At 43.3% G+C, this 27,388-nt stretch overlaps 1 protein-coding gene across 3 annotated transcripts in view; it reads right to left on the bottom strand.

Annotated features, from left to right (window-relative positions):
• LOC146820861 (uncharacterized) overlaps positions 1 to 27,388 on the bottom strand; it is a 182,412-nt gene that overhangs the window by 71,166 nt on the left and 83,858 nt on the right. For 2 of the 3 annotated variants that reach the window (XR_014962633.1, XM_085609305.1), the window contains exons 2-3: positions 26,072 to 26,168; positions 14,416 to 14,520 (exon numbers count right to left, since the gene is read on the bottom strand). Coding sequence is in view for 1 of the 3 variants with exons in the window: in XM_085609305.1 (XP_085465431.1) it covers positions 14,416 to 14,496 (81 nt within the window). In the remaining 2 variants the exon portion in view is untranslated. The remainder of the gene's footprint in view (positions 1 to 14,415; positions 14,521 to 26,071; positions 26,169 to 27,388) is intronic. The other variant, XR_014962634.1, reaches the window with a different exon arrangement.

Genomic DNA, 27,388 nt, shown 5'->3' with positions numbered 1-27,388 from the left:
TGGCCTCGTTTGCCCTGAAGAAAGTCCTGGACCTTTATGGCCACAGTGGACTGAAACATGTTGGCACTAGGGTCATAGGACCATAATACTCCTATATATACCCCTACTCTTATTATTTTTAATCAACCCAGACAGACCCAAAAATAAAGGGAAACTGGGGATCTGCCTGAGGTTTTTTATCTTATAGCCTCCCTGGTCTGTAATTTCTTCAAAGAGCTCCCAATACTGTGGTCGAGCCCACCCCGACTTTTAGGCGTCGGGGTGACCCGATGATGAAGCATGACACCACTAGGGTGTGTGAGGGTACCTAAACTAAAAGGAATTGCTTCCTTGCTCACCTAGTGGTGAAGTTATAAGTTCCCCTGTTCATCATATCATTCCATCTACATGTAACAATAATGACCACTGAATGGTTAGTTGGTTTGTGTAGCTGCCTAGGGTGGGGGGCCACCAGGAGTCGTCCCAGGCGGAGGGTGAGGATCCCAGGATGAGGACTTCCGTCTTGTCCGAGTTCAGTTTCAGGCGGCTGTTCTTCATCCATTCGGCTACCTCTTTCATCCCTTCGTGAAGGTTGGCTCTGGCGGTGGTGGGGTCGTTGGTGAGGGAGAGAATCAGCTGGGTGTCGTCGGCGTAGGAGATGATGTTGAGGTTGTGCTGGCGTGCGATGTCTGTGAGAGGGCTCATGTAGACGTTGAAGAGGGTTGGACTGAGCGAAGAGCCTTGAGGAACGCCGCAGATGACTTCGGTGGCTTCAGATCTGAACGGGGGGAGGCGGACTCTCTGTGTCCTTCCTGCGAGGAAGGAGGTGATCCAATCCAATGCTTTTTCCTGGATTCCGACGTTGCTGAGATGCTGCACTAGTGTACGGTGGCAGACAGCGTCGAAGGCCGCGGAGAGGTCTAGGAGGATGAGGGCGGCTGTTTCTCCGTTGTCAAGCAGTGCTCGGATGTCATCGGTGGCTGCGATCAGGGCGGTCTCGGTGCTGTGGTTGGCCCGGAAGCCAGACTGCGAGAGGTCGAGGGAACCGTTCGTCTCGAGGAAGGCGGCCAGCTGCTTGTTGACGGTCTTCTCGATGACTTTTGCAGGAAACAGGAGCAGCGAGATGGGGCGGTAGTTCTTGAGGTCGGTGGGGTCGGCTGATGGCTTCTTTAGTAGAGCTGTGAGTTCGGCATGCTTCCAGCTCTCCGGGAAGGTGGCGGTGTCGAAGGAGGAGTTGATGATGTCCCGCAGGTGGGGTGCGATGACAGCGTCGGCCTTGTTGAAGACATGGTGAGGGCAGGGGTCGATAGGAGATCCGGAGTGGATGGAGTTCATCGTGCGGGCGGTGTCTTCGGTGCTGATCGGGGTCCAGGCGCGGAGGGTGGTGGTGGGGGGCAGTGGTTCGGTCGTGGCGTGCATCGGTTGTGTGCTGAAGCTGTTGTGTATGTCAGTGATCTTGTTATGGAAGTAGGAGGCGAGGGAGTTGCAGAGGTCTTGCGAAGGGGTGATGTCGTTGTTTCCGGCGTTGGGGTTGGAGAGCTCTTTGACAATGGTGAAGAGTTCCTTGCTGTTGTGTGCGTTGTTGTCCAGTCGTTCCTTGAATGCGGTTTCCTTGGTGGCGTGGATGAGTTGGTGGTGTTTTCGGGTGGCGAGCTTGAGGGTGGTCATGTTGTCTGGTGTCGGGTCTCTGCGCCATGTTCTCTCGAGGGCTCGGCAGTTCTTCTTGGAGCTCTTGAGTTCGTCGGTGAACTATGGGGCTTTCTTGCTCGCGGGTCTGCTAGGCGGGGTCTTCAGAGGGGCAAGGTCGTCTGCGCAGTTGCTGATCCACTTCGCGAGGTTGGTGGCCGCCTGGCTTGGGTTCGTTGCATTGGTGGGAGGGTTCATGCTCAGGGAGATTGCGAGCTGGTCGGCTGTGATCTTGTTCCAGCTTCTGCGTGCAACCTGTTGCTGGTGGTGGTGGATCGTGGTCCTTCTGAAGCTTAAGTGGACGCAGCTGTGGTCCGTCCAGTGGAGTCCGGTGGCGTGGCTGAAGGCGATGTCCTTGCTGGATGAGAAGACGGGGTCGAGTGTGTGTCCGGCGTAGTGGGTGGGGGTGGTGACCAGCTGCTTGAGTGCCAGGTTTGTGAGGTTGTCCAGCAGGGTGGTGGTGTTGCGGTCGTTGTTGTTCTCCAGGTGGAAGTTGAGGTCCCCGAGGAGGATGTAGTCAGCGGAGGGGAGGGCGTGCGGGCTGATGGCTATGGCGATGCCGGGTGCTGAAGATGCGTTCATCCAGGTTTCCGTGAGGAAGGCGACATCTGGTGAGGTTGTGTCGAGCAGGTTCCAGAGCTCGATGGCGTGTCTATGGATGGAGCGGGTGTTGAGCAGGATGCATTTCAGGTGGCTGCTGCTGTTGCTCGTCTTGGTCGGTGCTGGAGTGGTGCAGGTCTGGAAGCAGGTGAATTTGCAGGAGTGGCAGCAGAAGGGTCTGTGGGTGCGTCTCGGGGTGGCTCGGTGGCATCCCGGGATTCGGCCGGCGTTGAGTGCATTGAGGGTGGCGGTGTCGTACGTCCAGCAGGTGGGCTGGGGTCTGCGGGGGCCAGGGGTCCTGGCGCGGGGCGCGGTCCAGGCGCGGACGGGCGCAGACGGGCTTACCTTTGGCGCACCTTTGGCGCTCAGTCGGTGCTCCCGCTGCGCGCGTCCGCTGCGCGGTCGCTCTGGGGGCGTCATAAGAAGGGAGCCGGGAGGGAGGGTCTGCTGGGTGGCGGGAGCGTGGGAACCAATCGGCTGGCGGGGGGGCGGGGCCGCAGGGAAGCAGCGGCTGGAAATCGAGTGCGGGCGTCGGGCGGCTCTACGGCGGCTGGGGCACTTGCAGGAAGCGAGCGGCGCTGGTGAGGATAGCAGGTGGGTCAGCTGGAAGGCAGGAGACACCAGGAGCGTGGGGGCAACCAGGCCAAGGCAGGCGCTGTGGTCGCTACTCAAGTGGAGGCAGGGTCCCCTTAAGAAGGGAGCCGGGAGGGAGGGTCTGCTGGGTGGCGGGAATGTATATGCACATGGTCCTCATACTTCCATGAGACTGTATTGGGTAGATAATATTTCCAGTTAAAAGACCTTATGTTTGTCTTTGATCTGAACTTCATCTCAACTTCCATCTCGATGACCACAATGACATAAACACCTACCAACCTCCTCGACAGCATGAACAACATCGGACTCACCCAACTCGTTCACGACACCACACACACTGCAGGCCTCACACTAGACCCAATCGACACCTCCGGCGACTGCATCAAGTACATCCACCCTACAGAACTGGGGTGAACACTCTATCATTCACTTCAAAATCATCAGCTCATTGACTGCTGCCCCCAGTCTGCCTAATGCCCCCAACCGCAGCTGAATCAAAGTCTCAAAGGACACATGGATTAAAACTCTCAAATCCACCCATCTCATGTCCTCCAACAACCTAGATCAGAAACTTCAACAATTGGATCACCAACTGCACTAACAGCATCGCTCCCATTGGCAACAAGCCACAGACGGTCCACTAAGCAGGCTAGCTGGTACACTGGAGACCTCAGAACAACTAAACAGCACTGTAAACAACTGGAAAGGAGATGGTGCACCATCAAGGAAACAACTGACAAGACCGCCTTCAAAACAACCCTCAACCTCTACTACAGACAGTTGAGAGAATTTAACAAAAATGCCTTAGCCTGACGCATCGAATCAAGCTCCAATAACAGCAAAGAACTCAAAGAATTTGCCAACCCCTCAGCTGCAAAAAACAGCATTACCCCCTCAAGGACCTTGCAAAATTTACAGAAACTTCAAACCCCAGCCCAAGGCCACCGACTTCTTCAAGCAACACAAAGACCCAACTACCACCACAGACATCCGACTAGCTGAATGGAGACAGCTCGCCTCAAAGGACCCCACCTCCATCATGAACTTGGTCCACTCGGGGACCCCAAATGACTCATGCCCTCACCACACCTTCAACTAGGTGAAGCCAGAATGATGATTCGCCAATTAACATGAAAAAATAATCTTGATTTAATTAAAGACAATGGAGGCTTACGTTATGCATCAACCTTTCATTGCTGCCCCAACATGCAGCCACTTAAAGAGCAATAATAATAGAATGTTGAGACAATATATATATATCCAGGGCACACAGTCATCATCCTCTTTAAGCTGTGACAAAACAGGATAACATCTTCATTTTCTGTCAAGCTTTATAATAAGCTGTCTGCATATTGAAATAATTCAAAATTAATGTATAAGCACTTGATGCTATAACACTATCCTTTATAAGCCTGTTAACAAACTTAAAAACGACTGTCATCTTATTCTTTCTTTTTTAAAACATTTTGTTTCTTTTCTTCTCATAGGGTGAGGAGGGAGGGATAATGTTAGCCTCCGAAAGGTTACCATTTTGCAAGTTTAAAGCCATTCAGTGGCGCACACCTCACATGCTCTACAGGTCTTAAATAAAATTTTGCAAAAGTACTGCTGCTTTGAAAATATATGTTAGTAAGCTACCTGGTCAGAAAACCTTACTAGCCATTGCACCTCTCGAGGAATAGGCACCAAATCTGGAAAGGTCTACTCCTTCTTCACTTATTACTACTCTCACCCAACTAGCTAAAGTAGCTGTGGGGACTGCCTTATAGGGTTTGACGTAAGACAGTAACAACTGTTTCTCACCATCTCCCCTAAACTCCAGCACCTTTTTCTCAAATGAGCTCATACATTTCACCACACATATCTTTTTACACTCATGTAGATATGGATAAAAACAGTTTCAGACATTGTTTTAGTCCTTTTCCAAATATCAGAATGAACCCCTTCAGGAAAATAGAATCTATTTGAAGTCTCTAATGATTTACGTCAGAAACCCTTTTAGAATAAATTAGACAAAGTAAAGTTGCTAACTTCAGAAAGATCTGTCTAACAAAGAGGAAATTATTACCTGCCGAAGAAGTAAATAAACTGAAAACTAGACTAATGTCCTATAATGATTCAGAACGAGCATTAGGGGGTCTTCTTAATCTTACGCCCTTTGTAACTCTCCTGATCAGTGGGTCACTCCCTATTGCACGATTATTAACAAATACAAGTCCGGCAGAGACAGCTGATCTATAAAAGTTAATAGTCCATATGTGAAAGGACAGAATTTTAGAAACCCTCTAGATAGTTTGCCACCTCGGCTACAGAAGCTTCCACTGGATCAAAACCTCTTTCCATGCACCATCTACACCACTTTTTCCAAACCAACTTGTATCTCTTCCTGGTGCCCGGGGCCCAGGACTCATCCAATAAATCTTTAGCCTTTCCTGAAAGTCCTGAATATCCACTCGTACCCCTGAAACCTTCAGACAAGAGTTTTCAATTTCCCTTCTAAACCCAAAGGGCGCTCCTATCCCTCTGAATTCACAGAGGACCTAGAGAAACTGGAATCAAACAGGGTATTGCTACCATGAGTTCCATCTCTCCTAGGAACCAAACACGAGACCTCCTAAAGGGTATCACTAGAATGATACTGCAACTTTACGATCTGACCTTCATCAACACTGCCTGAATCATCAAAAGGTGGGATAAGAATAGCCTCCCTCTTTTCCCCAATCATGTAGAAACGCGTTTACCGCCTCAGCCCGGGCGTCTGGCCCCCAAGAGGAAAACCTGAGTACCTGATATGTTAACCTGCTTGGAAACAAGTCCACCTATACAGGACCTCATAGACTCTGAATCAGACTAAAAACATCTCGATTCAATTTCCAGTCGCTGAATTCCCTGAGGTATCTGGAGTTATAATCCACCCTTACATTTTGCAAGCCAGGAATGTATTCTGCTCTCAAAAGTATCTTGTGATCCCAACAGAAATATAAAATGCATTTTGCCAGATCTGCCAGGACTTATGACCTCGATCCGCCCAAGCTGTTCATATAGGAAACAGCTTTAAAACTGTCTAAATGAATCAGGGTCACTGTGATTGCCAAAAGATCCTTGATGCTCATAAAGGTGTTCAGCCTACCAACACCTCTAAACATTGTATGTGAAGTGACTGTTTCTCCCTGGACGACTTTTCACCTGTCTCTAAACTGCTCAAACATGCTCCCCAACCCAAATTGCTGGCATCTAGTTCCAGAATCAATTTGGCGACATTCCCAAAGATGGCTTTGCCATTCCAGGCTTCTAGATTTCTCAACCACCATTCCAGACCCTCCCGACCATCCAGTGACAGGGAAAGAGAGAGTCCCCATACCTTAAACCTTTCCTCAGAGCCAAAGCTTTCAGCCTCTGAATGCCCCAGTAATGTAAAGTATTTGGGGAAATGGCCTGAATTGAAGATCACTGAACTCTTGCAAAGTCCCTTAAGGTGATCTCATCCCTTGACAAGACAGCCCTTATCTCTTTCCTTATCTTGGATACCTTTTTTCTGTGGAAGAATCAATTTGTATAAGTATCCACCTGCAACCCCAGAAACTCTAAAATCTGTGTGGGGACCATAACAGACTTTTCTATGTTCACTATAAAACCCAAATTCTCCAGGAAGTCTGCTGCCCAAGCCAAATGTTTCCGAATCTCTAACTTGTCCAGGGACATTAGCAAAATGTCATCTAAATAAATTATTAATTGGATCCTCCTTTTTCTGATGAAATCTACCACTGGGCGTTTCACCTTGGTGAAACACCTCAGAGTTGAGGACGGCCCTATTTGTATCCAGAGGAACGGGTATAGGTCATCCCTTAATCTGAATCAAAAATATCTCCTACTGTCCTTTGCCATAGGTATCATGAAGTATGCGTCCCCTAAGTATAATTTCACAAACCAATCTTTTTACTGCAAGATGTCCCTCAATAGATGGATCCTCTCCATCTTGAAATGCTTGTAGACTAGGAACTTGTTTGGGTCCCTTACATTTATTACAGGACGCAAACCCTTGTCCTTGTTTTTCACAAAAACAACCGTACTCATGTAACCTTCCAGCTCCTCAAATTCTACAACTTAAATCAAAGCCCCTTTTTCTAACATCTCGACCACCTCTGCGTCTATCAATTCATCATTTCTGCATCTGAGGCCAAATCCCGTAGCTATGTGCATTGTACAGGGGTTCCCCAGGAATCTAGCCTGAAACCTTCCACGGTCTCTAAACCTAAACTGTCTCCTGCTATTTTCTTTCATTTGTGTGTGAAGAATCTCAATCTTCCCCTAACTTTAACATGGGAAGAACCAATTAAGAGCACCTTGAGATCCCGTCCCTTAAGGTCTTGCTCTTCTGCCACAGGATCTTGATTTCCTCTCTCTCTGAGAGAAGAAGCTTCAGTTGGGGTGGTTACCCCTATCTTAATTTTCATAGCTTCTGAGATCTTGGGGGTGATATTGGGACCTGAATGATTCACAGCTGACAGCTAGTCCCCTCCTGTCAGGCCTTTCAAAAACAGTCCTTGAGTCGAATACATGTCTCATATTGGTCTGAGCCATCCTAAAGGCGGTAAAGGATGAAACATGCTTTTCTAGAGATTCGACAACCTCTCCCCACAGAGAAGTCTGTTTGGGTCCCCTATGACATTTCTGGTGGACAAATCATCTAATTTGGGGATCATCCTCATTAGGACTACTTTTCTTCTCTCAGTAATCAGGACCGCATTTCCATTCCTGAACATACAAATGGCAAGCTGTGCCCAGCCTCTCAAAAAGTCCAATTAACCCTTGTATTCTTGCTTCCGGCCGCCTCCTCCATATCAAGTGAGCGAGTCAAAGGTCCCAGCATATCAAGGACACTGCTTCAGGCACTTCTCAATTCCTTTCCAGTAGTCCTTACCAAATTTGAACACGAAGGTTATAAGTTCAGGATCTAAGTTAGGTGTAGGACAGTTCTTATCTCTAGTGAATGTCCTGGGGAACTCAGCCCTCAATAAATTACGGGTATCTTTATCCAAAGATTTCCTGACCCTTGGCTTCAAAAATTTGATTACATGTTTAATCGTCCACTATTGATAAATCTGCTTTTGTTTTATCGTATTAGTATTAAACATATCCCCACAAAGGGGTCCTTCACCTCCGCAGAGGTAGATGCCTGATACAACTCATTATCCAGGCTCTGAAAGAGTTCTGAGCGATCCTGAAGGTAAAAGACCTATTCGTCCCACACTAAGTCATCACTCTCCATAGTTTCCTCCTCAACCGAGGAAGTCTGTCCATCCTGCGACTTCTTTGTGCCATCAAAGTCACTCATGTTCATCAGGCTGCTATGGGCAACCTTTCCCAGGGCCCTATCAAGGTGAACTCTTCTCTTTGTGCTGCTGCGAGCTCCTTCATCTATTGTAGTGCACAGGTTACCAGCGCCATAGGCTTTAGTTGTGCCTGATGAAGATGCCTCCACTTTTGGGAAACCTTACCCCTCTTACAGGTATTAGAGGTAGAAGGGGAATCCTCCTCACACATGAAAAAGCACTTTTCCTCTGAAAGGGTGTCCCTATTCTACCTTACAAGTGCTGTGCCAACTGCTTCTCTCACCAAAGACCTAAGTTCCTCCTCCAGAAATGTCTTAATCAAATCCCCCACTAGATCAAAACCAGGGCAAACCTGGGAGTTGAAGGCCTCCTTTATAATCCCTTATGGTAAAACCAGGCTGACAGCAATATAAAACCTGTGGGGAATATAAAAGGGATGTACCCATTAGGGTCAATATGAATATAAGTTGTTAGCCAAAATCTCTACTTCATTCAGCTTTCCAGAGAAATGTACCTTAATCAGGCCAATAGGGGAAGCTCAGGCACTGCTGTGGCTGCGGTTGACAAAATGAGCTCTCTAGAGGCTCTGAATCAATATAATTATACTGCAGGAAAAAGGACAAAACACACTGCTGATTGCTTGTTACAATGTATACTCTTAAAATACGAGTGGTTGCCCGGCGACACGCCGTGCTTGCGTGTGCTGACAAGCAACTTCAAAGTCAAACAAAAGAGGACTTTTAGATGAGCTTCAACATGGTTGCCTGGCACTGTGCTCTTGCTGATGGGACGCTGCAAGGCAACCTGCCCCAAATCTCCAATTGAGGATGTCTAGTCCTCTTTCCTATTCAAATACTTGTGAAATGGCAGACCCGCAGTTTCTGCAATCGCACCCTTCCCAAAGCAGGGGAATGCGAAGGTGTGAGATCGCTGTGGGCCGGTGATTGCGCTGAGGAGTAGAAGCAAATGGGTGTTACCACTTGAAAGCCTGCACTGAAATAGAAGCAGTCTGACTATCGGTGAAGAAGCCACTCGGGACCTAGAAGCTGGATGTTGCAGGCTGGGCACTCGTGTTACACTAATATACCAATCCAAAGGACCAGTGATCTTTCCAGCAGGTATTAACACAAGTCAAGCAGGTAATGACACAATATTAAACAAAGGTTAAACTCAATTCCCTAAAAACTTACCAGGACCAACTATAAATTGGAATCGCAATTCCATGCTATGACTAAAGACTAGATATGATCTTTACCAACAATCAATAAGTAGCAACAGACAAAGAAATAGCAGAAGTACTTATCTGTAATGGAGCAGCGGAAAAAAGTGGATGAGGACTGTGTCTCCTGGACATACATATTGTCTGACCATTCTATTGCTTTATGATGTATTATTGATCTTTAAAAGGGCTGAATGTTGGGGCAGCAATAAAAGGTTATTGCATAATGGTATCCGTCGGTCTTGTAATGACATCAGCCACCTACACGCTCCCTTATTTAACACCTCCATTGCCACAACCACCTTCCCTAAAGACTAAAAACATGCAAAAATCAACCCCCTACTAAAGAAACTATGGACAGACCCTAGTCCATTCCACAACTGACAACCGATCTCTCTGCACACATTCCCAGCCTAAGTATTAGAAAAAGCCATCAACCATCAACTCTCCTCACATCTGGAACGGAACCTAATACTCAACTCCACCCAATCTGGATTCAGCAGCAACCACAACACCAAGAGAGCACAAATGGCGGCTACTGACGACATCCGAGCCCTACTTGATTGAGTAGAGACTGCGGCTCTGATCCTCCTAGACCTCTCGGCAGCCTATGAGACGTCTCCAACCACACACTCATCACAAGGCTGCACACCAGAGGCATCTAAGGAGCTGCTCTCAGATGGATCGCCTTGCCTCACCGGAAGAATGCAAAAAGTCATTCTACCCTTCTCCTTCGAACCCAAGGAAATCATCAGTGGAGTACCTGTAAGATCCTTGTTCATCTCCACCCTCTTTAACACTTATATGACACCTCTGTCCAGTATCACCCAAACCCATGGACTGGCATCATACCCAACACCGATGACACACAACTCATCCCCTCCCTGGCAGAAGACACCACCAAGACCAACTTCCACAACTGCGATACAGATGTTGCCAGCTGGATGAAAGACAACGGCCTGAAGCTCAACACAGACAAGACAGAGGTACTCTTAACTCATACCCCCACCAAGCTACAAACCCACTACAGACAAATACAGAACACAGCAGCCAGACTCGACCTGGATCTACCTAGATGAACAGACATCACCCCTTACCTAAGGGAACTCGACTGGCTCTCTCTACAGAAAAGGTGCTTGGAATCAAGCTCCTGGCCCAAGGCCCTACACAACTGCGGACCTGCCTACTTGTACCACCACCTGAACTTCCATCAGCCCACCAGACATCTCAGCTCCGCTTCCGTCTCTAACCTTCATCCCCGCAACTGATATTGCAGATGCAGAGGTTGCTCCTTCTCTTACCTAGCAATAATGACATGGAATGAGCTACCTCTTTATCTCTGGACATTGCCATCTCTTCCAGAGTTCTGAAAGTCCCTGAAGACTTGGCTATTTGTCTACTCAACTGGACCCTGCCATTGCCTGTATACCCTCACAGGTGACAAGAAGTGCTCTACAAATCTACTGATTGATGCTGAGAGGCGGTATGGAGTGAATGCCTGTTGTTCTTAGCAACACATTTGAAGGGAATCTATGTCTAGCTAATATGAGGAACACCAAAGTAAAGATTTTTGTACACCCTCTATGAATGTTTGTTGTTTTTGTTATACAGTATAGTCAGTGAAAGAGTGTGCTTAGAAATAAACATCACCAAAAATATATTTTCTATGGATGGTATCAAATTCTCAAGATTTTCATATTCAGCTGTTGTTCCAGTGGATGGACACTTTTTTGATTAATATAATTATTTTAATTTTCTCTGGAATATTGAAAGTGGATCAGCTAGTCCAAGGCAGTAGAATGGTCACAATAAGTATTCTTATTTACCTGTGTTCCATGTTCAGTGAAGGTGAAGGTATGGAAGCCAGCAGTTGCAATAGGCTAATTGGCCTTCCTGTAGTGGTGAGATAGGAGGTCTAGTGCTAATAGAGGAATTCCCCACATGCTCAGTGGTAAAAGCTCTTATTTGCCTGTTCTCCTTGTCATATCCCCTCACATACACAATAGTCAATTAATGTGCTATGCTCTCAGCACATTTCATTAACTCATGTCAACACTCTTTGCAGTGGGCAACAATGGATAATACCTTACAATCAGCTCTAGATGAGAACTCTCGGAACACTCTTAATCATTAGTGAAAACACGCATATGGGCAGTGAGTTCAGAGTGCAATTACAAAAAAGTATACAGATGCAGGAGTGTAGTGCCAATAAATAGCACACACTGAATAGCCAGGCTGATGTTTAGGAAAACGTGCCTCATTCTGCACATGTCAAGATAATCTTCACCTTTCTCTGCAAAAGTATGTGACTTTCATTAATCTTACAAGTTTACGTTTGTTGTTTTAAATTAGTGCATTTCACTAGGATCCACCTCTTTCCATTGGCTATTAACCTGTCCACTCCCTTACATCCTATCAAGGTGAACATGCATCCTCGCTGTTATTTCACTTTACACATATTTGCGTGTATTATTTGTCTGACAGAAAAATACTTCATGCAGTTTATTTATACTCATGGAATGCAAACTAGCCAAATACACTTATCTGACACTGGAGATCTTTAAAGCCTTTGAACTTATATAGGATACCATGGCAGAAGATATGACTTTACAGCTAAATAATACTGTCATCTCCTGCTTCACATGATTTACTAGAAACTAGGTTACTGGCAACAAACTCTGAGTGATCATGGTCCTACTTAAAGTTGGGTGACACTGAAAAGTTTGTTGAGAGTCTTTCATTGTGGTCATGGAAGGAGAGTTTGGTGTAGATAGTGAAAGTGGGCCTGAAAGTATGTTTTGTCTAATGCACTTTTTACCTTTACAGCAGCCACAGTGGTTCCCCACAGACACAATAATGAGAGAGAGCCGAAGCCTCGTACCTTATTCTGGCGAAAGGGTGAGACAGGACATCAAAGGCCACCATGTGTTTGAGCATTTCCTTCACCATGTGTTTGAGCATTTCCTTCACCATGTGTTTGAGCATTTCCTTCACCATGTGTTTGAGCATTTCTTTCACCATGTGTTTGAGCATTTCCTTCACCATTTGCTTGAGCATTTCCTTCACCATGTGTTTGAGTATTTCCTTTCTCACAGTACTTTTGATCTTTTGGTTTCTATCAATGTGTTGTCGACAAAACCAGTCATTTCTTGCCACCTGTCCCTCTCTAGAACTAGCTACACAAGCTGCTCTGTCATACATTGTCTTATCTTACTGCCTCATCCTTCAATGGATTTTACCCAACAGTGATTACAGCCTTATGTTATTTGAGTTTTGACAATAAAGTTTCCAAAGGTTTGTTAACTTCAAATGAATGCCGTTTCATCAAGGTTAATAAAGGCTACTAATTGATTTTTTAATAGATCAAGACAGCGTAGTTTATGAAATACTAACATATACACATAGCCAAAATGTATGAGGAAGATTTTATGTGAATCACTTCTGCTTCTTTCTTTTTTGATTCCAATATTACCAGCTGAACTAGCCATACACACTCTCAATGTAAAAGACACCGCGATCTTCTGAATAAATTATACATTCCAAACAAACCTTTGAAACTGTTTATCTCATCACCTCCAGAAAGAAAGCTTTCTCTTGATGAAGTATATCCACACTGATGGCTTGTACAAACTTCAACTGTGCAAAAGTAAATTAATGGCATCCATCTTAATGTCATTTACAAGTAGAATTATGGCGTCCTTTACATATATTTTACAAACAAGTCTAGAAGAATTATGATGCCTTTTATGATACAAGATTTGGAATACGGTTTCAAACATATATGCAGTTAATTCAATGCCCTCTGCCAGAGCCACCAAACTATACCATCACTCTTACCAAGATCTACTGACTTCCATTTATCCTTTGGACTCCTTAATGTTAAGAACAGGACATGGTATTGAAAGACGAGAAATGTGTCATGGACTAGATTGGTAGGAACCTTGAAAATCAAGATTGCTTTGAAGTACCAGTGAAGAAGCTCATACCAGTGTTGAAGCTTAGCACCCAAAGCTGCCAAAATAAATGGGACCACTCTGCAAGAGTAACTTTTAATGCATGATAAATATTCCTTAGTACATAAGAAGCCTCCTCCAGCTCTGCTGACCTAGGTCCAGTCACTCGAGGAGCTTGTGGAAGCCTGCAAACTTCATAAGATGTTGCAGAACTACCAAGGTCTTTCCAAGAGAACTAGAGACATCTTAGGAAAAAACACACATGCGCACACCATGCAATGTGTATTTTGTCTGTCGTCTTTCGAAAACTTTTAGATTATCATATTCAGAAGAGTTTAGTGCCTGCTGCAAGTTCACACATTCTGGATACACATTCAGGTGCAAGAGAACTCCTGACATGAGATTCAATAAGCTTTATTCGATCACTACCTCTGGTATTCCCCAGAAGAGACCTTGACTCATCAAAACTCGTAAAACTAAAAAGGTTTACATGGACTTCAATATGTTTTTTGAACAGAGGCATACACAACCCAAAAAAGGGAGAGAGCAGTCAGGCGGCAAAAGCGGCAACGGATGTTCAACCCACAGGGGGCTGCGTGGCGGAGGGGGGGAGCGACCTGCCTGGTGACAGGGTCAAAGGAAAACAAGTAGAAAATATATAACTTATTCTCCAGTTGTGGGCATCTTTCTCCAACAATGGAGCATCGCCCTACTGACATAGAAAGTACAATGGTCCTTTGAAGGTTCATAAACTGTTCAGCACCACATTTGAATTGCTCATCTATTCTGTAGATTAGGGTCTTGTAAATGGTTGACAAAAATTGGTCCACTAAACTATAAAGAAAATAAGCAAACCCCTTCATTCCCTCCAGCATTCCTTGCATCTCTCTGAATAGCATATACCAAAATGCTAAAATCTACCGCCATGGATTGGTTGATCTCAAGGGTCAAAAGAAAGATTCGACCAGGAGTAATACCAGATCACTTTCTCCATAGACTTATTGGTCTGTTTGAACTGCCTTTATTGGCTTCTCCATCTAATGCATACCGAATGCTCCATTCCATTGATATTCCACAGAAGAATATGAAGATGCTGGTCAGGACCACACCCTTGGCAAAACCTGGACATTCTTGATCGAACAACCAGCACACCCTGAAAGAGAACAACAGCACAGAATCATTCTTAGTCCCTACTTTACCATCCACAACCATAAGGCCTCATTTGTTTCCAGCAACCTGAACAAACATTGCAATGAAAAAGTCAGAATAAAGACAAAAGTGACCCACAGCTTTCCCCCAACCCTATCCCTTCCATGCAAGGCCCAGAATAAGGGCTTACCACCCCCTTGCCAAAAGAATACCACCAGCACTGCAGTAGACATGAGTACATAAACTCCCCTCCCCCTTGGAGCACCCCAGACCGACGATGGATGTGGAAAAAAGATCAAAAGGGGCAGGGCAGGCCAGAGACCACCCGAGACACCCGCCCAAAGGACCCAAAATATTTCCCCCCACAGCCATAATCAATAAATAAAGAACCCTCATGAAACCTTCATGAAATCAAATCTAAGTGTGAACTGACCCTGCGGACCTAAAGCTTCCATTAGCAAATAGAAATAAAAAAAGAAAAGAGGGAAGGCATACCCAAGAGACTGAATAAACCACTCTATAACAACCTATAAGGAAAAAGAATCAAGAAGAAAAAGACAAAACAGAATCAGCCAGATCCATTAGTCTCCTTATTTCCCCCCACTAACTTGGTCAAGAGCTCCTCCAACTCAGGCTGTTCAAAACATGAATACATTTGCTCCTCATATTGGATGCACAAGATTGCAAGCTCCAGTAATGAAACCAAAGCTCTAAGCTTTTGTAGTGCCGGGATATGCTCTCTCAGCTGCTAACGCCGAACTACAGTCTAATGAGAGAAATCTGATCAAACAAAACAGTCCACTACAGCTGCTTTCAAGGTAATCTTGGATGAGCAACCCTGTTTATCTCCTAACTCTTCTCTTTGTGCTGCTGCGAGCTCGTTCATCTATTGTAGTGCACAGGCTACCAGCGCCATAGGCATTGGTTGTGCCTGATCAAGATGCCTCCACTTTTGGGAAACCTTACCCCTCTTACAAGTATTAGAGGTAGAAGGGGAATCCTTCTCACACAGGAAAAAGCACTTTTCCACTGAAAGGGTGTCCCTCTTCCTCTTTACAAGTGCAGCGCCATATACTTCTCTCACCAAAGACCTAAGTTCCTCCTCCAGAAATTTCTTATCAAATCCCCCACTAGATCAAAAGCAGGGTAAACCTGGGTGTTGGAGGCCTCCTTTCTAATCCCTTATGTTAAAACCAGGCTGACAACAATATAAAACTTGTGGGCAATATTAAAGGGATGTACCCTTTAGGGTCAATATGATTATATGTTGTTAGACAAAATCTCTACTTCATTCAGCTTTCCAGAAAAATGTACCTTAATCAGGCCAATAGGGGGAGCTCGGGCACTGCTGTGGCTTCGGTTGACAAAATGAGCTCTCTAGAGGGGCTCTAAATCAATATAATTATACTACAGGAAAAAGGACAAAAAAGCACTGCTGATTCCTGGTACAAAGTATACTCTTAAAATACGAGTGGTTGTCTGGCGACACGCCGTGCTTGCGCGTGCTGCCAAGCAACTTCAACGTCAAACAAAGGAGGACTTTTAGATGAGCTTCAACATGGTTGCCTGGCAATATGTTCTTGCTGATGGGTCGCTGTAAGGTAACCTGCCCCGAATCTCCAATTGAGGATGTCTAGGCCTCTTTCCTATTCAAATACTTGTGCAATGGCATACCCGCAGCTACTGCAATCGCACCTTTCCCAAAGCAGGGGAAAGCAAAGGTGTGAGATCGCTGTCGACCTGTGATCGCACTGAGGAGCAAGTGGGTGTTACCACTTGAAAGCCTGCACTGAAATAGAAGCCGTCTGAATATCGGTGTAGAAGCCGATCGGGTACCAAGAAGCTGGATGTTGCAGGCTGGGCACTCGTGTTACACTAATATACCCATCCAAAGGACCAGTGGTCTTTCCAGCAGGTATTGACACAAGTCAAGCAGGTAATGACACAATAATAAACAAAGGTTAAACTCAATTCCCTAAAAACTTACCAGGACCAACTATAAATTGGAACGGCAATCCCGTGCTATGACTAAAGACTAGATATGATCTTTAACAACAATAAATAAGTAGCAACAGACAAAGAAATAGCAGAAGTACTTATCTGTAATGGAGCAGCGAATAAAAGAGGATGATGACTGTGTCTCCTGGACATACATATTGTCTGACCATTCTATTGCTTTATGATGTATTATTGTTCTTTAAAGGGCCGAATGTTGGGGAAGCAATAGAAACGTTATTGCTTAATGGTATCTGTCGGTCTTGTAATGACATCAGCCACCTACACGCTCCCTTATTTAACACCTCAATTGCCACAGCCACCTTCCGCAAAGACTAAAACATACTAAAGAAACAATTGTCAGATCCTAGTGAATTCCACAACTGACAAACGATGTCCCTGCACACATTCCTAGCCTAAGTATTAGTAAAAGCCATCAACCAAAACTCTCCTCACATCTAGAATGGAACCTAATACTCGACTCCATGCAATCTGGATTCAGCAGCAACCACAACACCAAGACAGCCCTCATGGCGGCTACTGACTACATCCGAGCCCTACTTGACTGAGGAGAGACTGCGGCTCTGATCCTCCTGGACCTCTCGGCAGCCTACAATACGAATCCCACCACACACTCATCACAAGGCTGCACACCAGAGGTATCCAAGGAGTTGCTCTCAGATGGATCGCCTCGCCTCATCAGAAAAAAGAAAAAAGTCATTATACCCTTCTCCTTAGAAGCCAAGAAATCATCTGTGGAGTACCCGTTGGATTCTTGCTCATCCCCACCCTCTTTGACACTTATATGACACCTCTGTCTAGCATCACCCAAACCCATGGACTGGCAGCATAACCTGCACCGATGACATACAACTCATCCTCTCCCTGGCAGAAGACACCCCCAAAACCAACTTCCACAACTGCGTTACAGATGTTGCCAGCTGGATGAAAGACAACGGCCTGAAGCTCAACACGGCGCGACAGAGGTACTCTTAACTCAGACCCCCACCAAGCTACAACCCACTACAGACAATTACAGAACACAGCAGCCAGACTCGCCCTGGATCTCCCTAGATGAACAGACATCACCCCTTAGAACTCGACTGGCTCTCTCTACAGAAAAGATGCTGGGTATCAAGCTCCTGGCCCAACCATACAAGGCCCAACACAACTGCAGACCTGCCTCCTTGAACCACCGCCTGAACTTCCATCAGCCCACCAGACATCTCAGCTCCGCTTCCGTCTCTAACCTTCACCCCCGCAACTGACATAGCAGATGCAGACGTTGCTCCTTCTCTTACCTAGCAATGATGTCATGGAATGAGCTACCTCTTTATCTCTGGACATTCCCATCTCTTCCAGAGTTCTGAAAGTCCCTCAAGACTTGGCTATTCGTCTACTCACTGGACCCTGCCATTGCCTGTATACCCTCAAAGGTAACAAGAAGTGCTCTACAAATCTACTGATTAATTGATGCTGAGAGGTAGTATGGCATGAATGCCTGTTGTTCGTGGCACAACATTTCAAGGGAATCTATGTCTAGCTAATATGAGGAACATCAAAGTAAAGATTTTTGTACACCCTGTATGAATGTTTGTTGTTTTTGTTATTTAGTATTGTCAGTGAAAGAGTGTTGTTAGAAATAAACATCACCAAAAATATATTTTATGTGGATGGTATCAAATTCTCAAGATTTTCATATTCAGCTGTTGTTCCAGTGGATGGACACTTTTTTGATTAATATAATTATTTTAATTTTCTCTGGAATACTGAAAGTGGATCAGCTAGTACAAGGCAGTAGAATGGTCACAATAAGTATTCTTATTTACCTGTGCTCCATGTTCAGTGAAGGTATGGAAGCCAGCAGTTGCAATAGGCTATTTGGCCTTCCTATGGTGGTGAGACAGGAGGTTTAGTGCTAATAGATGAATTCCCCACATGGTCAGTGGTAAAAGCTCTAATTTGCCTGTTCTCCTTGTCATATCCCCTCACATACACAATAGTCAATTAATGTGCTATGCTCACAGCACATTTCATTAACTCATGTCAACACACTTTGCAGTGAGCAACAGAGGATAATACCTTACAATCAGCTCTAGATGAGAACTCTCGGGACACTCTTAATCATTAGTGAAAACACGCATATGGGCAGTGAGATCAGAGTGCAATTACAAAAAAGTATAAAGATGCAGGAGTGTAGTGCCAATACATAGCACACACTGCATAACCAGGCTGATGTTTAGGAAAACAAGCCTCATTTTGCACATGTCAAGATAATCTTCACCTTTCTCTGCAAAATATGTGACTTTCATTAATCTTACAAGTTTATGTTTGTTGTTTTGAATTAGTGCATTTCACTAGGATCCACCTCTTTCCATTGGCTATTAACCTGTGCACCTCTTAAATCCTAACAACTATGAACATGCATCCTCGCTGTTATTTCACTTTACACATATTTGCGTGTAATATTTGTCTGACAGAAAAATACTTCATGTAGTTTATTTATACTCATGGAATGCAAACTAGCCAAATACACTTATCTGACACTGGAGATCTTTAAAGCCTTTGAACTTATATAGGATACCATGGCTGAAGATATGAATTTACAGCTAAATAATACTGTCATCTCCTACTTCACATGATTTACTAGAAACGAGGTTGCTGGCAACAAACTCTGAGTGATCAAGGTCCTACTTAAAGCTGGGTGCCACTGAAAAGTTTGTTGAGAGTCTTTCATTGTGGTCATGGAAGGAGAGTTTGGTGTGGATAGTGAAAGTGGGCCTGAAAGGATGTTTTGTATAATGCACTTTTTACCTTTACAGCAGCCACAGTGGTTCCCCACAGACACAAGAATGAGAGAGAGCCGAAGCCTCGTACCTTATTCTGGCGAAAGGGTGAGACAGGACATCAAAGGCCACCATGTGTTTGGGCATTTCCTTCACCATGTGTTTGAGCATTTCCTTCACCATGTGTTTGAGCATTTCCTTCACCATGTGTTTCAGCATTTCCTTCACCATGTGCTTGAGCATTTCCTTTCTCTCAGTACTTTTGATCTTTTGGTTTCTATCAATGTGTTGTCGACAAAACCAGTCATTTCTTGCCACCTGTCCCTCTCTAGAACTAGCTACACAAGCTGCTCATACATTGTCTTATCTTACTGCCTCATCCTTCATTGGATTTTACCCAACAGTGATTACATCTTTGAGTTTTGACAATAAAGTTTCCCAACGTTTGCTAATTTCAAATGAATGCTGTTTCATCAAGACTAATAAAGGCTAATCATTGATTCTTTAAATAGATGACTATTTACAATGTATATTTTCCAAGACAGCGTAGTTTATGTCACAGCACCATATACACATAGTCAAAATGTATGAGGAAGATTTTGTGTGAATCACTGCTGTTGCACGATCTTCTGAATAACTTAAAAATTCTAAGCAAACCTTTGAAACAGTTTATCTCATCACCACCAGAAAGCAAGCTTTCTCTTATTGAAGTAGACCCAGACTGATGGCTTGTACAAACTGTGCAAAAGTAAATATGGACTTTCCCTGGCTTTGTAAATGCATATTTAATGATGGCACACTCTTAATGTCATTCACAAGTGGAAATATTGAGTCTTTTCACATATATATAGGAAAATTATGATGCCTTTCATGATACAATATTTGCAATACAACGTTTTCAGGAATCCATGCAGTTACTTCGATGGCCTCTGTCAGAGCCATCAAACTCTTTGGACTCCTTAATGTTAACACCAGGACATGGTATTGAAAGACGTGAAAAATGTGCCGTGGACTAGATTGGTAGGAAGTTCGAGAATCAAGATTGCATTGAAGTACCAGAGAAGAAGCTCATACCAGTGTTGAAGCTTAGCACCCAAAGCTGCCAAAATAAATGGGACTACTCTGCCAGAGTAACTTTTAATGCATGATAAATATTCCTTGGTACATAACAAGCCTCCTCCAGCTATGCTGACCTAGGCCCTGTAACTCCATGAGCTTGTGGAATGCTGCAAACTTCATAAGATGTTGCTGGACTACCAAAGTCTTACGGGAATACTGGAGACATGTTAGGAAACAGCACACATGGGCACAGCATGCAATGTGTATCTAGTCTGTCGTCTTTTGAAAACTTTTAGATTACTTTTAGAAGACTCTAGTGACTGTTGCAACTTTACACATTCTAGCTAAACATTCCAGTGCAAGAGAACACCTGACATTAGATTCTGTCTGCCTCTTTAGATCACACCTCTAGGATTCCCCAGACGCGATATTGACTCATCAAAACCTGCAAAACTAAAACGGTTTACATAGACTTCATTATTTCCCAGGGAAGTTTTCCAAAGATGTATTTTGAACAGAGGGATACACAACCCAAAAGAAAGGGCCATACTGAGTGAATATTTGTCTAGCAGCTGTACCCCATGTACCCAGGCATTTATACATTTATCTATATATACATATCAATACATACATATATATATGTGTGCATGTGTATAACTCGATGATATACACATAATACATATATATATATTCAAGGACTGCAGATGTGCAGAATAAAAACTCTATACGTATTTATATATACTTACATTCTCAATATTTGGTTAATGTTTGTTTTATAACATCGTAGTACAATATTAATAATTGTATATCCTCATACACAAAGCTGTTTGCAGAGCGGGAATGTGAGCCTCATTAGTGGAGGATGGAGTAGCCTTAATCTTTGCTGAAGTCATTTTTTGATTCTTTGCAGCTTCCTGTATGCCTTTCTAGAGACTACATGAGACAGGAGAGTTTTACATTGATTTTGAACATCCCACATCATACTGCTGGAAGAGCATGGGTAAGTGAAAAAGTATTTGGGTCTTTCAGTACCCTACATGTATGTTTTCTAATATTGGATCCACTATAAATGTTATTTCCAACACCCTGTTCCCAATCCATAACTAACCTGACCAGCCTCTAAACAAACCTTTTCCTAGCATTTCTCCCCAACCAATAAGACCTCTATACCTTAGACCATCTTCTTAGTATCTCCACTTGTTGCATTGCCATTAAGCCCACTTCACTAGTCCACTAAGCTTCTTTTCTGGCAATTTCTTCCCCCTTTCCTCTTCTTTCCCTTATGTCTGGATTAGACGTCAATCTTCTTTCAGCATCCCCATTTCATTATCTGCCACTTCCTCCCTTACCTACCCAACCTACAAATAAAGTGTAAATAAGTTCAATAGCTATAGATCTTCATACACATTGGATATATTTTGGCTCTCTAGTTTCAACCACATCCACATTCCTACATTTATATGCACATGCCTCCCATACAATTCATGAGATTGCATCAGGTTGATAAACTTGGCATTTAAAGGAGCATGTGATCACCTTCTAAAACGCGGGAGCTGATAAACACTTTGATGAAGCATTTTTATTTTGGGCATGGTGTTGTGTGGATAATGGAAGTGGCCCTTGGAGTACGTTTTGCCTCATGCCATTTTTTACCTCTTCAGCAGCCACCCTGGCCCACCACAGAGGAGATGATGAGGCAGGACAACAGATTGCTACTTTGCTCTGGTGAAAGGGTAAGTAAAACAGGATTTTAAAGTCCACCACGTTTTTGAGTATTTTCTTTGTCTCAGTACATTTGATGTAGTTGGCTTCTGCAATGGTGGATGGTCTACAAAGCAAATCTCATCCCTTGCCCTATCCCCCCGTCGAAAGCAAAACTGTGCAATCTCTTCTTTACAGCATCCAAATCTTAATGGTCTTGGGGTTTTGTAATTACTTTTTTGGAAGGTTTATCAATGGCAAATGAATGCTGTTTTTGCAAGGATAAATAAAGGCCACCAATCAATTCTTTACATAAATGAATATATACAATGCGCAATTTGCAAGACCGTCCACCTCTCATTCTTTCTTTCACTTCTCCAGACTATCCTATACTCCCTTCAAATCCATTTTTTGCACCCACGCAGAGTAAACATATTTGTCAAATCATAACCACTTTTCAAGGTGAGCTTGCAACTTTTCTGCCATTCATACACAGATTATATTTACTTTTACTTCCTAAATCTGCAGAATGTGTATACCCACATCCCCATTTACAAGTCCCTAAGACCTCATCTGACACTTGTACTGTGCGCAATCCATCACAAAATAAAAGTAGCGCCTTTTTGCCCTGCTGATGCCTCATAACATTTTGCTGTTTTCTGTAAATAGTGACAGCACTTTTGACAAAACAGGCACACCATAGCTGTCAGTCCAGTGGGCAGTGGCAATCCTATTTCAGATACAAACTCATTGTTTGATGTTTGCAGAGGACTTACCCTCTCACCCTTTTTGGTATATGACATCACCAGAACCCTTCTATAGCATATTGGACCATATTACATGTTACCTTTTAAGTATTGTTTATTTTACATATTTACATTGGGGTAATTAACTTGAAAGACTTGGATTTCAAACAGAAACATGTTTATTTGCAATATTAAGTACAATATTGGATTATACTGTTTAGTTGCCTGCAGTGAAATAAAAAGTAATGCTTGATCATGCTGAACCACAAATTGTAGAAAACAACACTGTTAGTAAACACATTCTTCTTGTTTGAGTAAGCTGTTCTCTCAAAGGGTCAGCTAACAATTACATTTATTGGATTTAGAATATTTACTTTTTTCGACTCTCCTCTTAACTTTTTTCCCCTGTACAGAACTGTTCACAGATTGCCGTGGTGGACCGTACCTTGCCAATTTTGTTGCAGGGTTTAAGGTCTTGGTGAAATCTGAAAATGCCTTTTCAATGGAGCATTTGTCTAAACCATAACTACATAATGGTGACTGCATTGTGTGCTATAGATATGTGTGAGTGTATATATTTATATACAGGTAAACACAATTCCCTATTCTAACATCTTGTTATCATCTTTTTACTCATCCAAGATCATCCAAGATTGGGGTCTGTAGACTGATCCGAAAGGAGAGGGGTTGTAATAATGTTTAGTGTGGTCAGCTTCTGAAGTCTTTTTTGCCTAATGACTATTTTTGGTATGTTTCACAGCTACCCAATTGGCCTGCCACAGGTGTAATGGTGCATGGGATCATGCAAATGGTTACACTTATACATCATACTGCTGGGAGAGAAATGGTAGGTGAGAGGGGATGCTAGTATTTGAATTGGAACCATGTCTTGAATGATTCCCTTGTCCTCCCATGCTAGCTATGAAGAAATGGCCTCTAGTGTAGTTATTTAGCATGACACCCAACATTCATCTCTTCCTTGTCTTTCTAATAATGCCTTATTATGGGACACATTTTTCAAACAACATTTTTTCCAGTGACCTTGCAGTACTTTCTACCTGAAAAATAATATTTGGCTTGATTGCTTGATTATTCAACAACATAGTTATTGTCATATCACCTTCAGCAGTGCCTCAAACGATAGAAATTTACTTTGGATACAATAAGCTTCTAAAAAACTCAGTTTTCCCTTGAACTCCATGTTGGCTGTTTAAACGTTCCTGTCCCTAGTGACACCACATATAAGGGGACAAATGGGATGCCATGTTTGTCCTGGTAATATCTTACTCTCTAGGATACTCTGAAAACATGGCAATACCTAGAAGGTACTAGTCTTACCTTTAGCATCTACGTTATAGATATCTTAACAAACATAAAATAGAAATATTTAAGAATATCCTAACGAACGTGTTTAGCCAATCCCTCTCAGCCACATTCTGGTTTCATTTTCTATGGCAGACTCATCAGACCATGGCACTTTTTAATATGCCAAAAATACCCAGCATTCTCCACGGACTATCTTAATGCCAGAGATCACGGATGACCAAAACATGCCAGGATTTATTGTCCCAAGGTCGTCATGTTACTAGGGGAAGGCATTATACCATGTCTGACCACAAGTTGACAAGAAATATTACCATTATGGGGGAGACAGTATTTTACCGTGGGTGGGCAATGGGAATCCTCTAAACGAAGTAACAAATTGCCAAGAATCATCAACACCAGTGCCTCCAACAGATTGTTTTTTTCCCCCATGCTATAAATTCTAGCTGTAGAAACACTTTTTTAACCATTTGCTATTCAGGCAGCATGTTTCTTTTATCTACTGAAAAAGAACCCAAAAAAAGGCAAATGTAAATAAGCAGAATGATTTTGCAAATAAAAACACATATTTAATACACAAGAATGCACACTCATACACATGCACACATTAAAGTACAATGAAAACCACAAGGAAAACAAGTAGAAAATATATAACTCATTCTCCTGTTGTGGGCATCTTTCTCCAACAATGGAGCATCGCCCTACTGACATAGAAAGTACAATGGTCCTTTGAAGGTTCATAAACTGTTCAGCACCACATTTGAATTCCTCATCTATTCTGTAGATTAGGGTCTTGTAAATGGTTGCCAAAAATTGGTCCACTAAACTATAAAGAAAATAAGCAAACCCCTTCATTCCCTCCAGCATTCCTTGCATCTCTCTGAATGGCATATACCAAAATGCTAAAATCTACCGCCATGGATTGGTTGATCTCAAGGGTCAAAAGAAAGATTCGACCAGGAGTAATACCAGATCACTTTCTCCATAGACTTATTGGTCTATTTGAACTGCCTTTAATGGCTTCTCCATCTAATGCATACTGAATGCTCCATTCCATTGATATTCAACAAAAGAATATGAAGATGCTGGCCAGGACCACACCCCTGGCAAAACCAGGACATTCTTGATCGAACAACCAGCACACCCTGAAAGAGAACAACAGCACAGAATAATTCTTAGCCCCAACTTTACCATCCACAACCATAAGGCCTCATTTGTTTCCAGCAACCTGAAAAAGAATTGCAACAAAAAAGTCATTATAAAGACAAAAGTGACCCACAGCTTTCCCCCAACCCTATCCCTTCGATGCAAGGCCCAGAAAAAGGGCTGACGACCCCCTTGCCAAAAGAATACCACTAGCACTGCAGTAGACATGAGAACATAAACTCCCCTCCCCCTGGAGCACCCCAGACCGAGGATGGATGTGGGAAAAAGAACAAAAGGGGCAGGGCAGGCCAGAGACCACCTGAGACACCCTCCCAAAGGGCCCAAAATGTTTTCCCCCCACAGCCATAATCAATAAATAAAGAACCCTCATGAGCCCTTCATGAAATCAAATCTAGGTGTCATCTGACCCTGCAGACCTAAAGCTTCCATTAGCAAAGAGAAATTAAAAAAACCTCCATACTTATTTATATATACTTACATTCTCAATATTCGGTTAATGTTTATTTTATAACATGGTAGTACAATATTAATAATTTTATATCTTCACATACAAAGATGTGGGCAGAGCGGGAATGTGAGCCTCATTAGTGGAGGATGGAGTTGGCCTTAATCTTTGCTGAAGTCATTTTTTCGATTCTTTGCAGCTTCCTGTATGCCTTTCTAGAGACTACATGAGACAGATGTGTGTTACCTTGATTTTGAACATCCCACATCATATTGCTGGAAGAGCATGGGTAAGTGAAAAGTCCCCTTAGCTTCTTTTCTGACAATTTCTTACCCCTTTCCTCTTCTTTGCCTTATGTCTGGATTAGACGTCAATCTTCTTTCAGCATCCCCATTTCATTCTCTGGCACTTCCTCCCTTACCTACCCAACCTACAAATAAAGTTTAAATAAGTTCAATAGTTATAGATCTTCATACACATTGGATATATTTTGGCTCTCCAGTTTCAACCACATCCATATTCCTACATTTATATGCACATGCCTCCCATACAATTCATGAGATTGCATTAGGTTGATAAACTTGGCATTTAAAGGAGCATGTGATCACCTTCTAAAACGCGGGAGCTGCTAAACCCTTTGATAAAGGTTTTTTATTTTGGGCATGGTGTTGTGTGGATAATGGAAATGGGTCTTGGAGTACGTTTTGTCTCATGCTATTTTTACCACTTCAGCAGCCACCCTGGCCCACCACAGAGGAGATGATGAGGCAGGACAACAGATTGCTACTTTGCTCTGGCGAAAGGGTAAGTAAGAAAGGATTTTAAAGTCCACCACGTTTTTGAATATTTTCTTTGTCTCAGTACATTTTATCCACTTGGCTTCTGCAATGGTGGATGGTCTACAAAGCCACTCTCATCCCTTGCCCTATCCCCGTCGAAAGCAAAACTGTACAATCTCTTCTTTACAGCATCCAAATCTTAATGGTCTAGGGGTTTTGTAATTACTTTTCTGGAAGGTTTATCAATGGCAAATGAATGCTGTTTTTGCAAGGATTAATAAAGGCCACCAATCAATTCTTTACATAAATGAATATATACAATGCGCAATTTGCAAGACCGTCCGCCTCTCATCCTTTCTTTCACTCCTCCAGACTATCCTATACTCCCTTCAAATCCCTTTGTTGCACCTACGCAGAGTAAACATATTTGTCAAATCATAACCACTTTTCAAAGTGAGCTTGCAACTATTCTGCCATTGATACACAGATTATATTTACTTTTACTTCCTAAATCTGCAGAATGTGTATACCCACATCCCCATTTACAAGTGCCTAAGACCTCATCTGACACTTGTACTGTGCGCAATCCATTACAAAATAAAAGTAGTCCCTTTTTGCCCTGCAGATACCTCATAACTATTTGCTGTTTTCTGTAAAAAGTGACAGCACTTTTGACAAAACAGGCACACCATAGCTGTCAGTCCAGTGGGCAGTGGCAATCCTATTTCAGATACAAACTCATTGTTTAATGTTTGCAGAGGACTTGCCCTCTCACCCTTTTTGGTATATGACATCACCCCTCTATAGCATATTGGACCATATTACATGTTACCTTTTATGTATTGTTTATTTTACATATTTACGTTGGGGT

This window comes from Triturus cristatus, chromosome 6 (genome assembly GCF_964204655.1).
Source record: "Triturus cristatus chromosome 6, aTriCri1.1, whole genome shotgun sequence".
NCBI lineage: Eukaryota > Metazoa > Chordata > Amphibia > Caudata > Salamandridae > Triturus > Triturus cristatus.
Note: the sequence above shows the minus strand (reverse complement) of the source record. Positions and strands in the feature narration are given on the sequence as shown.